This window comes from Cyprinodon tularosa, unplaced genomic scaffold, assembly GCF_016077235.1.
Source record: "Cyprinodon tularosa strain WSP-4 unplaced genomic scaffold, ASM1607723v1 ctg228, whole genome shotgun sequence".
Classification (NCBI taxonomy): Eukaryota; Metazoa; Chordata; class Actinopteri; order Cyprinodontiformes; family Cyprinodontidae; genus Cyprinodon; species Cyprinodon tularosa.
The window spans coordinates 427,144-442,472 of record NW_024038851.1 but is presented as its reverse complement, the minus strand read 5'-3'; the positions used below and the strand labels follow the sequence as shown (position 1 = coordinate 442,472).

Genomic DNA, 15,329 nt, shown 5'->3' with positions numbered 1-15,329 from the left:
TCTTGATTCCATCATCAATCTGAAAAGGTCCCACAAGCTCATCTTTGATGATACCAGCCCATACCAGTACCCCACCTCCACCTTGCTAGCGTCTGAGTAAATAAAGAACTTGCTGCCCTTTACTGATCCAGCCTGGTTTCCATCCATCTGGCCCATCAAGACTCACTCTCATTTCATCAGACCAAAACACCTTGGAGAAATCAGTTTTCAGATATTTCTTGGCCCAGTCTTGACGTTTTGTCTTGTGTGTCTTGTTCAAAGGTGGCCTTTTTTCGGCTTTCCTTACCTTGGCCAGGTCCTTGAGTATTGAGCAACTTGTGCTTCTTGGCACTCCAAACATGTTGCAGCTCTGAAATATGGCACAACTGGTGGCTAATGGCTTCCTGGTAGCTTCACACACAATCCCTCTCAATTAATGGGGAGTTATTTTGCGTCTTCTTTTTTCAACACGCTTCTTGCGGCCCTGTTGGCTATTTGCCATGAACCGCTTGGTTGTGCGATGATCCCACTTCAAAAGCTTGGCAATTTCCAAACTGCTGCACCCCTCTGAAAGACATCTGACAATTTTTGACTTTTCATAGTTTGTCAAATCTCTTTTCTGACCCATTTTGCCAAAGGAAAGGAAGTTGCCTTATAATTAAGCACACCTTATATAGGGTGTTGATGTCATTAGGCCACACCCCTTCTCATTATAGATATGCACACCACCTGGTTTACTTAATTGATAGTTGGCTTTCAAGCCTATACAGCTGGCAAAAAATATGGAACGAAGATAGGAATGGAAGAAGATTATATGAAGTGCAAAAGTCAGTTCGAATTCGAAACATTAATGAAAGAAACAGAAGAGAAGAAATAATAGTTAGTAGATTAAGAATAGGTCATACCTACTTAAATGACATGCTTTACTTAATAGGGAGGAAAAATAGTGAGAAATGTGAGAAATGTGGTGAAAAAGAAAATGTAGAACACATACTGATGAACTGTAAGTTATATGAACACGAAAGGGAAAAATTAAAGAGAATAGTTAGAAGTATAGGGCATGAATGGAATCTTAAAGGAATATTAGGAAATGAAGGAAACATAACAGATATTCATAAACTAAGGAAAGCATTGTTTTTGTATCTTAAGAATACAAAATTAAAAAATAGAATCTAATAGATGTGAAGTAACGCTGCTACACACTCATGTACAGTAGGTGGCGGTATGCACCTTAAAGTTGCTTGTGATCCGCCATAATAGAAGAGAAGAAGAAGAAGAAGCCTATACAGCTTGGAGTAGGTATAATAGGTAGTATGAAAAAGTCGAGAGAGAGAGATAGATAGATAGATAGATAGATAGATAGATAGATAGATAGATAGATAGATAGATAGATAGATAGATAGATAGATAGATAGATAGATAGATAGATAGATAGATAGATAGATAGATAGATAGATAGATAGATAGACAGACAGACGAAATACTGAGGGTAAAATAAGTAATGAACACGCCTCCATGTTTATCAGTAAATATATTTTTTGAGGTGCTATTTACTTGACATTTTCACCAGATATCTGTAACAATTCCATGCAATCCACACATACACATAAATCTACCCATAGATGTCCAGAAATTAAGTGATTTGTTATAATGTGGAATAGCAAAGGGAAAAAGTATTTAACACTTGAAGAAAGGAAGGTGCAAAAAGGCATGGTAACCAAGACACAATTCAAAATCTCTTAGTAATTAGAAAGCAATGTCAGCTAGTTTAGTCTCAAATGATGGCCTATATAAGGTGTCTCTGGTATCACACAAGAAACATCTCATGATGGGTAAATGTAAACAACTTTCTCAAGAACTTTGCAACCTTATTGTTGTCAGACTCTATTGCTGAAGAAAAACCATGTTAAAGCTTAAAGTTTTGTTTAGTTTAAAGTTTGCTGCAAGACATTTAGACAAGCATGTGAAATACTGGGTGAATATAGTCTTTTTAGATGAAACCAAAATTGACTCTTTGGATGCCATATTACTAATTATGTTTGGAGGTCAACTGGTACTGCATAACACCCCAAATACCTCATTCCAACTGTAAAGGTTGGAGGTGGGAACATCATGATGTGGGGCTGTTTTTCAGCATATGTTACTGACAAACTTGAATGGAAAACTGTACAGACTGTATAAAAATGTGCTGCCATCTACCAGGATGATGAAGATGCAACATGGATGGACATTTCAACAGGACAATGCCCCAAACAGAGAGCCAAGGAAACTCTCAACTGGTCTCAAAGAAAGAAAATAAAGCTGCTAAAATGGCCCAGCCAATCACCTGACTTGAATCCAATTAAAATCTATGAAAGAACTAAAGATTGGAGTTCATAGAAAAGGCACACAAAACATTCAAGATTTGGAGACTGTGTGGAAGAATGGGCCAAAATCACACCAGAACAATGCATGCGATTAATTTCTTCATTCAGGAGGCGTCTTCAAGCCGTCTTTTTCAACAAAGGTTTTTGTAAAAAGTATTGAATACAGTAATTGTGTTCAATACTTTTTCCCTGTCTCATTTCAATTTATTACAAATAACTATGAATATATGTGTGAACATGTGTGAATTGCATGAATTGTTACCGACATTCGGTGAAAATGTCATGTCAACAGCAGTTCTAGAAATATATTTACTCAGAAAAATGGTGGTTTGTCCAATACTTATATCCCCAACTGTACAGCGTAAATGACATTTACCTTTAAACAGTGTTGTTTGAATGATCTCAGTCTGCAAACACATGTGACATTAAAGACTGAGCATATTTCCATTTCAAAGCCAATGTGTAAATGAGACATGTCAAGCACCTGGAACTGAATTTAGCTTTGTGGCCCCAGGCTGGTGGATGGCCCTTCAGTGTGTCCTCACATCAGCCTCCCTGTGATCCCAGCTGTTATTCATTGTAACTGAGACAGAGAAAAGAGGTCGGTCAATATTCATAGATGTGATTGTCAGCTGATGAATCAAGTGAAGCAACCTGCAGGGTCTCTGTTTCTCCATCAGATTTGAATTTTAATACTCTGGTTTACATTTGAACATAATCCTTTCCTTTACATTCATTCTGTAAACAACTTTTTTTTGTCTTTTTAATTAATCAAACTATAAAAAAAAAAACAATGCTTCTGAACTAACTTAAACTCTCCTCCCAATCAGACAGCTCTATGCATACTGATCACAAGTATAACTGTCTTGACTGGTTCTTCAGAGACTTTCTTTGGCTTTTTACAATATTAGATCCCAAGAGAAGTTATTCACTAGTGCCACAAAGAAGACGGAACAATAATTAATAAATAGTGGATTTTATAGTACATTTTAAAATAACTTACAGAGAAAAGAAATCCAAGAGAAGAGAGCTCAAGAGTCTGAAGCCCGTGAACACAATGATTTACCGTATGTTTTCATCTTAGTATGTCGATTCATCATCAGGCTTTGATCACTGGACGTCACTGATCTACCACAGCCATATTGGTGCAGTGGCCTTATGATGAAATTAGACCACTTGGTTTTCATGCATTAAGTAAATGTTACCTTAAAGACAGGTATGCCAAGGATCCATACTGTATTCTTTTAATAGCAGGTGGACAGCAGTGTTTAAAATAACTAGGTTTCCCACCAGAGGGCAGGGAAATTTGGACAAAGGAGGCTTTCATCTTTCCAATAACCTTGGCTGGCTAAATTATATTTACTGGTATAAAGTTTTCTAAGACAACAGGTTGAGCTGAAGAGCGAACCTTTCACACAGACGCTCAAGAAGATATAATTTCTCCTGTTTTAGACCTCATCAAGAAACTGTTCTTTCAGCTTTTAGTTACAAAGTCGTGGTTTCAGGCTCTTCTTTCCAGTATCACTACAGTCCTCTGAGGTTTTCAGAGATTATTCAATCAGGCTGAAGTCTTAACCTTTAACTGCCTCAAAGCATCGGTTCTGTTGTTTCCCGTTTCAGATTATCTACCGTTTTTTGGATTATTCTGTCGATGACCCAGTTTGTGCAAGCTTCAGATTCAGCATCCTTGATCATTCTTTTGACTTCAAAACTCTTTGGTTTACAGAGTTCCTGTTTGACTTGATGAGGGGCGGCTGCAGCCCCGTGGATAAAACAAGCCTAAACCATCGGTCCTCCACCACTTCGATTAGGAGTTAGTCTGAGGTGCTCTGCATAGATCTCATCTGTAGAAAATATGTTTCTGTAAGCAACTTTGCATCTAATCAATGGAACCATATTATTTTCTCCTTCAACTATTGCCATACATTCTATTCAGTTGTTTTGGCATTTGTCTTGTTGTGAACTACAACATACTGACTGACCCCGCAGTCACAGAGAGACGTACACCCTAACCTTGGAGTGCATTTGCTAAGATGTCCACTCCTGAGGAAATTGAATGAATTTTTAAATGTTCCTCCGCTTGTGAGGAGAAACATCAGCCTTTGATTTGCTCAAAAACTAACGCATGATCTCCAAATGAATGTTTAGCCTGTTTTTGATCATCTAAACTCACCACCTGATTAGAATTCATTTCTGGCAACCAGCTCCTGAAAAGGTGTATTTAGAGGTTGGTACATGGATTAAACTTTTGAAATTAACAGGATGTCATTTTCCTAAAATAACAATAAAAAAAATACTATATAATATATATCACAGGAGGGTCAGTTTTCAAATGTAATTTCACTCTAGCAGACATGTTTATGTATGACTTCAAAAAATTGAATAAAATTGACTTATTCTTTATATAAGTATAAATGGTGCCAAAAGACATCAATATATTATAGCTGCCTTCAGCTTTTGAAATTATAATAGGAGACTAACACAAATCTTTATTAATAGACATTTTATTATAAAAAAAAAAAAAACTTTATCTTACATGAATATTTTACAGCATGGGGTGTTTAACTGTATAAAAAACAAACAGGGCATGACACTGGTCGATTCTGAGGAAAATAAAGATAGCTGCACCACCTGCTGGTAGCAGAAGGTTACTACAGTCCATTTTAGCAATTTCTTTCCTCCCTCCTGAGAGTAAAAACAGCTGACAACAACTGATCCTCTTCAGGAGTCATTAGGAAGGCCAAACAGTTTCACCGTTCCTGCCTCTCTGTTGCTGTCATATTTGCCCTCCTTGTCATCACAGGCGAAGGCCAGCAACGGCCTCTTTGGATGCCAGGCGACTGTGAAAGTTGGAGAATCGCACTGCACTTCCCACAGCTTCTCACCTGCAACATGGAAGGTAATACGTTTACTTCTAAATATTTTCTGGTCTAAAACAGGATAACTTTATTTATTCTTTTAACTGAAGGCATCTTTTGTTGTACAGAGGGATAAGTTCTGATGAAGAATGGATGGAAAAAAAAAGCTGAAGAATTCTTCTTTCCACAAAGGAGAATTCTTCATAAAGGGAAGAACATTATGGACAACAGTGAGCAACCTCTTCAGATTTTTAAACAACAACAGAGCTTCTTCAGTCAGAGGCTTCTCCAGATCAAGTGCAAGACAGAATGATACTGAAGAGCCTTTCTTTCTACAGCTATCAACGCCTGTTTAAAAAGTATGTAGTATGTGTTACTGCAACATTCAATATCCCTTTGGGGTTAATAAAGTATTGTTGAATTAAATTCCAAATTTAAAACTTCATTTACAGCCTCTAGCAGTCTGAGAACTTCACAAATGTTCATATTTACGTTGAGAACAGTGCTTATACCAGTAAGAATTATAATTACAGATATCTGCAATACAAATACTGTCACGTTAAAAAAATTTTAATCTCATTTTTAATTGGAGACATCTTCAAAGGGAATGTTGACTTGTTCGATTTTTAAATTTGTTAAATTTGAACTAGTAGACAATTTAATCGAGATTTCAAGAAATATATTTAATGTCTGTTTTAATAAGGTCATTCATTAATTTTAATTATGACTAGGTAAATCAAAAAGTAAGCCAATTTAAATCTATAGCAAGACATTTTGAACTGGACCCTTCCTACAAATTAATAGTAAATCAAACTCTTGGGTTATTATACTAGTTGGAATGTAATTAGAAATGTCTTACACTGGTATTTTGTCTCATTAAGGTTTCATTAGAAATACCTCATTTATTTACTAACCCTTGTAATGCAATTGAGGGGAATTGAAATCCTCCTTTGAAAGGTATAATTTTTCCTTTAAAAAATTCCCTTCAGTTTATGTTGTAAAACTATTCATCGCAAGAAAAGGACCGATTTAAATAAGAACTTTTCTATAGAGTAAGTGGAGATGTTGGACTAGAATTGCATCATAAAGGACCTGTTGTCAGGGTAACTACCTGTTTCAACCTCTGCAATGTCAATAAAATGATCCTCAGAGGCGGAGGCCAACATCTTTCCATCGTGGCTGAAGCTTAGAGTCCTCACCGGCCAGTCCAGTCTGTTGCAGTAAAAAAAAAAAAAAAAAAAAAAGACAGGGCATAGGTGATCCCTAATATGCTCAGACGTTGCTCAAAAAGTCAGCAATTCAGAGAAAGAAAAACAGACTAACCTGGAGAAGCAGCGCACACATACCAGCTCCTCCACGTCCCACAGACTAACGAGAGCGTCAGCACTTCCTGTGGCAAAGTATTTCCCCGTGGGGTCAAACTTGATGCAAATGCAGTTGGATGGGTGAGCGTTGATGGACTGGATGGGCTTCAGGTCCGGATAGCTATAACAACAAACACATTGATCAACTCAGATATGAAACATACAGGGAAAAAAAAAAAATCGCATGCAGGATCTCCACAGCCATTCATTTAGATTGAAACAAAGAAACATCATAAAGGAGAACATAGACCTAGGGTGTCTTACTCTGCCAGGGTTTGATCATTTATACTTCGACAGAGTAAAATTATGTCATGATTATATCATCTCAATAAAAGATGGGGTGAAAACTGAAGTTGTGGATAAAGAACTCCATGTTGATAATATGGAGGATATATGGATAATATGGCCGGCTACAGTGTACACTGTAGTACACTGTAGCCACAGCTGCCGTGGGGCTCACTGACATAAGTGAGGCTGCCATACACTGGCACCACCGGGCCCTCTGACCACCATCAGTAGACAATGCAGGTGAAGTATCTTGCCCAAGGACACAACGACACTGAAAGCCGGAGCCGGGGCTTGAACCATCAACCCTTCAATTTCAGGGCAAACTCCAACATCCGACACCACTATTTCCACTGTCACAATAAAAGTTTAATATGATTCCCTTGACTCTAATCACTGCAGTGACTGATAACTTTGGAATATCGTATCTAAATAAGTTTGTACCTTACTGTTTGGAGTATGACAGGAGCTCATTGGTACTATTCATCTATTGGCACTAACATAAATGGTTAAAGTAGATGGTGATGAAGGCGTGTTTAAAATAACTTGGACATCATTTTACAAAGTATTTTTCAAAATGAAGCCAAAGATGGGGGACCAATTTTTTTCTAATCCACAAGATGAAAATAAATGTTTGCTGAGAGACGTTACACGATCGACTGATGAATTCTGACATAGATGTTTTTCCTCGCTTTACAAAAATGCACATAATATGCATGCGCCTTTAAATACAGCTTTCAAATAATGTGAGAGATGAAAAAACTGACATCTGGGTAATGTGAGACTTGCAACCTTTTTAAGATGCATTTTAACTGCAGTCAAGAGAGAAGCGGTTTCAGTCAGAGGCGTTATTATTGTCCAATTTTGCCATGGATCGATCTCCATCAATCTCGTTTAATCTCCACCCGTTCCTCTTCTGTTCCAGTTGTACTCAGAGTATCCAACATCCAAGAAGGAAATTTCAATTGAAATTTAATTGACTTTTGCATTTAACTTGGCTGCTGTTCGCATCAAAGATTGTTAAACTTGAATCTTGACATTATGAGTTCTTCATTTATAACATTTAATCAGTTGTACAATTACTACTTTGTGTTTATAAGGTAAGATACATTTAGCAATATTTATATGTGAATATTACTTCCCAGCATAGTTTTTTTGTCATTGTTATGGCTGTAGCACTGGTCATAGTGGCCACTATAAATAATAGTTTAGGAACTATAAATAATAGGATCGGTCACAAGAGAGAAACTGAAAACCCCAGAGATCACATTACTCTGATTTTGGGGTTTCAAGATAAATGAAACACGGCAAAAAATAGTAACTTTATCACCAGAAACTTTCTTTTCATTCATCATTGAGCTGCTCTTTGTCTGAAGTGATCCTCCTGATGTTGCAATAACAAATTTTGCAGCCTTTCAGTGTGAAGAGTCATTTTAAGAAGTTGCCTCTACAGAACCTCCACAGCTCAGAAGTTCTGTATCATTTTCTTTAATTGGCCTTTTTTCCTAAAATGAATAGGATCACTCTGAAGTATCTGTCTTTTTTTTCATACATCAGAACCCATTTTAAGAAAGCAAATGGAGCCTGAGGTTCACAGATCCATTTGGTTCCTACCTCAGAATATTGATGCAGCCGTTCCCGTTGGTGAGGAAGAACATGTCGTTATCATTGTTCCAGGAGATCTCGTTCACCTCAAACTTGAACTGCTCCTCAGCCTTGGAGCGGTGCGTCTTGGCGTCGATGAAGGTCACAACGTCATCTTTGTTCCCGACTGCGACAGTCTGACCGTCTGGACTCCAGCAGATATTGATGTTCTCACCTTGATTGAGGAAAAATAAAAAAAAAGAGACAGGGAAAATAATTAGATTCTTTTCAAATCTTTGCTAGGTGAAGATTACAGCATCCCCAGATACGATCGTACCCTTCGTGTTGACTGTGGCGACGCATTTGGTTGTGCGCACGTCCCATATGCGAATGGTTTTGTCTCCGGACGCAGTGACAAACAGATCAGGGTTGGTTGGATGCCAGCACAGCTGATCCACGCTGTCACTGTGTCCTCTGTAGTTGTTCTCCTTCACCTAGAGGAAGACACAAGCTTTAGTTTCAGGAGTCACGTGAAAACATTAGGACGACCCAGGAGACAGTTGAAGTGATGTGGAAGACCTCCCGCCTTGTTCCAGTACCAGATAAATCTCAGCCACCGTTGCCCTGACAACCCACATTTCTGTAATTAGGAGGGGAGATCCTCTGGTTCATCTGCTATCCTTAAATACCGTTTTTTTTAACAGTTAATGATAAACTTAAAACTAAATTGTATGTTTCTGCAAAACAAAATTATAGAATTATAATTATCATCTTTAAAAGTTCCTTGATATTACCTCTAATGTGTATCCGCCTTTTTGGTTAAAAGTGTAAAAATCGATCTTTTCTGACATTTCTGCCTTATTTCTACTGCACTTATATTTACTAAGGATGTTTTCTTATCCGAAACGGTGTAGAAAGATGTTTTAAAAATGTTATAATCAGTATAATGCATCCAGTCATTTCAACCTAACCGCCTTTCAGTCAAATTCTAAGACTTGGTTCACTTTCTGACAACGGTATTAAAGATACCTGTGAATGAGAGCAGCTTTGAAGGAAATTCAGCCATAATAAAACTCAGCATGTGTGAGCAGAGACAACAATAAAGAGGGAAACGGAGGTTACAGTCACCATGCAGTGCACTGGGACTTCACTCACCAAACGGTCCTTTTCCAGGACAAAAACGCTGGCTGTTTTATCAAACGAGCCGGAGGCGAGCCTCCTCCCATCGCAGCTCCAGGCCACTGAATGTACTTTGGCTGTATGAGCCTGGAACTCCCGGCTTTTGTTGTTATTTCTGAAGCTCTCCTGCATCTCTTGGTAATATTGCGACGCCATCTTGTTTCCCTTCTCTTCTTCTTCGCACAACTTAAAGCCGGTATAGCGCCTTCCTGTGGCTTGGTTAGGATTTCCAGTGGTATATATATATATATATATATATATATATATATATATATATATATATATATATATATATATATATATATATATATATATATATATATATATATATATATATATATATATATATATATATATATATATATATATATATATATATATATATATATATATATATATATATACCACTGGAAATCCTATATATATATATATATATATATATATATATATATATATATATATATATATATATATGCCTACTTGGAAATCATTTTCTAAATGTTAATTCATCCATGACAAAGTTTTTTTTTTTTCAACACGTTGGAAAATCTTTTATCTTACCTATACAGTGACCAATGATAAAAACAAAAAACAAAACATAATTTCGGTACTAACGTCTTCAAATAAAGACATACTCGTTTTATTTATTTTAATTACATTTTATTTTAAGTGATTCAAAAACGAAAATCCATGAAGTAAAAAAAAACTTTAACAATCTGTTAAGATTTCCAAAATGCACACAATACCTAGTTATCTCATGAAGTAACTCCATTTAGGTAGCCACATTGTTAACAAATGCAATTACTCAGAAGATGTAAAATGTAACTCAGCTGTATTTTTTTTTCTGAAACGTGGAGGTTTTGTGCGAGGCCTCAATGTGCAGAAAATCCTGCCCTTTACATGTGCAGCAGGACTGTAAAGCCCCTGGTCCTTTGTTCCACAGTAAAACACAACAAATGGACATAGCAAAATGCACTTTAAAGCGTGAGTTTGTGTGTTAAGACAGAACAAGAAGGTGTGTGAAATCTTGTTACAAATGTGCCTCATGTAGTTTGCATAAAGGTGTTCACAAAAGCTGTAAAGGTAAAGTAGAGAAAAAATAGTGAAGGAATGCACCATGACCATAACAATATGCGCATTTCAGGGCTCAGTGCTGATTTAGTGCAGGAAGACGTCTTATCTCTATGACAGCATCTCACGAGTTTTCAAGCTACAAACTGATGTTTTTAGGATGTTATAGTGTAGAGGCAGGTATCAGTGGAGAGGTAGAGAAAATACACAAGCACCTCATTCCTCCAAATCACTTCTACTCCACGTTTCACCTGAAAACTTGGCTTTCTGTTGGGTTTTTTCAATGCAGCACCCTTGCCCTAGTGAAGATCTGTCCCTTGGATCCAGAGAACGTCCTTTCTCAATGTCCTACATCTATTCAGGCTGCAATATGTCAATCCACTTTGCCTTTTTTTCATCTTACAAACTTCCCTAACCTCCTGTCAAGCTGATAGTCGACACGCTGAAACCGAAGCAGCAGAACTAGATGAGAGAATCCCTGTTTGCAAAAACATATTCCTGTATGCTTTCACCAGGAATGGGTTCAGATTGACGGAGGAAGTTCAGGATTGATACAACAGTCAAGGCTACACACTTAAAGGGTCACACTACTGAAGGCAACTTGACTAAAAATGTACATTTACTTACATTTCTGGACCTCTGCATTACAAAGCTTCTATCAAAGGCTGGGGCTTACCTTTAAATAAAACAGAACTCTAAAAAGATTTGAACAAGATCAGGAAATAAAACTAAATATGAAGAAATACTTATTTTAAATCACAATTCTTGACAACCCTGGAAATAAGTTGTACAACCCCCTGTTGTTCATTTGCAAAACAGAAACCTTCTCTAGGTTGAAACATACAAAGGGAGGGATGTCTCCAGATTGTTCTGGGGTCCATTTTGAGATAAACGTGAAAAAAGGTTGATTATGTGCAGCCAAACCGTGTCTGACCCAGTTTGGCTTATGCTTTGGATCATTATGTTACTGGCCGAATAAACTTTGAAGGATTTTAAGTTTTCTGGTGAAGAAAGGTTTTCAGGGCCTTCAGAAGAAAAAACAGGTCTACACTATCTTCTAACAGAGCTAACAGTCAGGATGAGGTGATATGCCAACCCTTAGCAAAAAGTAGTTTATTCAAGTACGGTATACTAAAAGTGCACTCATTTCATACTTAAAATCAGGCAGTGCACTTAAGAGTTTACTTATTCTAAACTATATTTCATATACTTAACAATAGTATAGTCAAGTACACTTGACTATACTATTCTTTACTTTATTGTTTACTAAAGTATACTTTAAGTTTACTTTAGTAAACTTAAAAATGTCCCAATTTAGTTCGAAGAAGTATTACTTTAGTAATACTTCAAGTACACTAAAAGTACATTGTTTGGTATACTTTCTAAACTTATACTTAATTATTCTTAATAAAATTTACTTCAAGTATACTACTTTTTGCTAAGGGAAGTATTCTTCCTTTGTTTTCAGCCAATGTGATGAATCTGACCAAAGCACTCTGCTCCAGTTTAACTAAAAACATTTGAAATAGAGAAAAAGAAAATGACTTCATTTTTAAGTCGGCTCTTACACACAACTACTCAGCTTGCAGATCGAATCTAATGGTTCTTCTTTCTCTTTGCTCAGTTCTCTAACCATGCTAACTGAGCTTTGTGGCACCTGATCTATTATTTCCATTTATTATAAACTTCTATATTATTGCTCATACTGTAAAAAAGGGCCAGTTGAAAAGAGAAGTTTTTTTCTTGTAAAAACTGTCCAATTTATAAAGACTTTTTGTTGTTTCTCACTTTCCCATTTGAAAAAAATAGGCACATAGCCTTCAACCTTATATTTAAACCAAGGACTTATTAACACACCTTTTCTAGACAAGGTAAAAAAAAAAAATAAAAAAAAAGGAAATCTTTATGTCATAGAACCAGTCAGGGGTTTAAGTAACCGTAACACTGATGATTTAATAAAAACAGATTTTCTTAACACAAGATTGATCCCCATCCACAAGTATTTGTACATTTTGGAACTAGATAAAGTTCACTTATTGCCTGAACTATAAGGCTCTTTAAGTATCTCTGTTAGGGGTGCCATCAATTGTTAAGGGTGGTGTTTCATTATCAGCATCTACTTAATTTACTCCAGTATCAGTTCCCTAAAACATAGAAAGAGTTCAAATAATTATTATATAAAACTGTTAAAAACTTGAATAAATATGTAGCAGCAGGATAAACTGAAGTCAAAACCTAAATCAGATTTACTGTTAGTTTAATCCTTAGAAATGCAGTAAAATTGGAATTCCCTTTACCTTGTTAAAATGCACAATCCTAAACCAGAAGCTCAGCAGCACAGGACGTTCCTCCTGATCAAACATTTAACCAAGTGCATCTTTGTTCATTAAACTGAGAACAAAATGGATGCAACGTTATTATTTGTTAATATTAGAGCAGGACTTTAGTGCAAATGGCTACAGTCTCCTCTGAGTCAGATCAGTCAGATTTGCCTTCTGAAAACTTTCCTTTAAAATGTATTCTTTAGTCTTCAGATTACAGTTTCATATTTTGACATTTCAACTTTATAAGATATTTTATCAGGAGATGAAAAAAAGGGAAACCTTTTTTGCTGATTTTTAGCCAGTACTCTTCTGACCAGCTAAGATCAGGAGAAGGAAAAAAAAAAAGAAACATTTTATTAAATGTCTTTTTTCTGATTTCTTTTCTTGGTATTTTTTATGAGGGTCAAACTACTAATTTTCCTCCGATTTCTAATATTTGAGGATGAGTTAGAATAAGATGAGAGCACCTACAGTAGAAGATATGGTCCAATCTGGATGTAATCTGTACAGGCATAGATTTTGCGTCTAGTTAAAGCTGCATTGATACTCTTTTAGCCACAATGCAAGTCTACAGCTATCAGATAAAATAACTACAACAACAAATCATCAAATTAATCTTCACTTCATGTCTCCCTTCCTCTCTGGTAGCCATCACACTGTGGACTGATCTATTATATAGGACAGTTACCCTCTTGCAGTCTCAGATATTGCCTTATATCAAACAGCAGCATAAATGTTGAACCTAATGAAGCCTGATAGTGGTCATAACCAGGATTTGCATGAGTCCTGGTTAGTGTGGGAAACAATGATCTGTAGTGGCCTGATTTTGGGAAGAGTCATCAACATGGTCATGTCCTCATGCAGATCGACACAGTTGCCCCCCAGCAGCAGGACTTTGTCTGTGATATAAACATTTGCACCCTCTTGTGGCCATTCTAGAGGGGCCACTTCTTAAAACATCTTGCATGACCATCATTGATTATGTGTGAGTTTAATACATCCTATTATTACCTGCCTGTTGCATGTCAGAACTGATGTTTTGCCCAGTAGTTGATCTAATTAGGACAGCTCCTCTGTCCGGATATACAGTTATAATCTTCATTCTGTACATGGCCAAGAGTTGGGAATAGAATGAGAGCGGCGTCGCTTTAGAACAAAGTGTAATATTTTGATAAGGCTGCAGCCATGGATGTCTCCTTATCTGCAAATGTGTATGATGTAATAATGTGGCAGACTGGAGATGTATGAAATGCTTCTCTAACTGTGAATCGGGGCTGCTTCATGAGAAGTGAGCCCGGTTGGTAAGCAGCTGCCTTCTGTAACTCAAAGCAACTTCTCTGATCTGAGTAAGATTACAATTTCTATCAAAATCTGTTGTCATGTCTCCTGGTTATTTAATACATATAAGTTATGAAGTGTTAATTAAACAGTTTGTCCCAAGTGATCTATTCTCAGGAAAAATAATTCGGAGAGCGACTGCTTCAAGGTGTCAACACAGAGCTTGCCTTTAACAACAGCACTTTCTGTAGAGGAAATACACCCAAACTGGACCATTCCTCCTGTCTGACACATCTTTCCAGAAAATGTGTTAGATTTTACAGATTTAGTAAAAATATTTTTGTTTGGTTTTATAATTATCTTATTTTTTTTTTTTTTTTGCTGGATCCCCAATCGCCTGATTTCAAAATATTCCCTTTATTAGATTTTCTTTCAAGTGTGGGAATAAGGCACACATCACCTTCTCCATCAGACCATCAGAACCATCTGATTAGGGAATCTATTAGGCCTCTGTCTCCTACCACTGTAAAGCAGAACACACTGTAGGTAACATCAATGTTCTTTACTGGGTAAACATGAGATGTTTCAAACAGGAGTTAAAATAAGAAAAACTGAAAGTCTGAGTTAGTCTGGATGCTTTCTGCATTGCTTTAGTCTGAACATTTACATTTGATGAAAACCTTAGGTTTACCTTAAAGCTAAATTATCTAAATGAATCAGGTTGTTTTTGTTACTGTGGTTAGTTGCCTTTTTGTTGCTGTAAATCTGAGAGAAAAAGAAAACAAAACAAAAACAAGATTTTTAAAGCGCATTTGATACCATTAGTGTAAAAAAGGCAAACGTGTTTCATCGCTTTGTTTTTGCTTTCTTCAGATCGTAGAACCTAAAATGGTCAGAGTTCATCTCAGCAGTCTGCATCAGCGCTAACGTTTAGAGGGTCAGTGTGGGGACTGTGGCCAGGCTCCTCGTGGTCGACTCCGTTTGACTTTATCTGATTCTCCTCATCGGTGCTAAAGAGCAGAGAAAGGAGATAATGACTTA

General features: G+C 36.7%; 2 protein-coding genes across 5 annotated transcripts in view; both read right to left on the bottom strand.

The window, feature by feature from the left end:
* Window positions 1-4,861: 4,861 nt before the first annotated feature.
* On the bottom strand, window positions 4,862-9,805 carry thoc3 (THO complex 3). Its single transcript, XM_038286529.1, has 6 exons — window positions 9,592-9,805; window positions 8,774-8,930; window positions 8,467-8,671; window positions 6,527-6,688; window positions 6,315-6,415; window positions 4,862-5,230 (listed from the first exon to the last, which is right to left on the bottom strand). Exons 1-6 carry the CDS (start codon window positions 9,769-9,771, stop codon window positions 5,067-5,069), a joined length of 969 nt encoding a protein of 322 aa, XP_038142457.1. The 5' UTR covers window positions 9,772-9,805; the 3' UTR covers window positions 4,862-5,066.
* A 2,667-nt stretch (window positions 9,806-12,472) lies between these two features.
* The window catches only part of shtn3 (shootin 3), a 37,947-nt gene continuing 35,090 nt past the window's right edge, over window positions 12,473-15,329 (bottom strand). For all 4 annotated transcript variants that reach the window (XM_038286584.1, XM_038286587.1, XM_038286583.1 and 1 more), the window contains one exon: window positions 12,473-15,298. In XM_038286584.1, coding sequence (XP_038142512.1) covers window positions 15,193-15,298 — 106 coding nt within the window. In that variant the 3' untranslated portion in view covers window positions 12,473-15,192. The remainder of the gene's footprint in view (window positions 15,299-15,329) is intronic.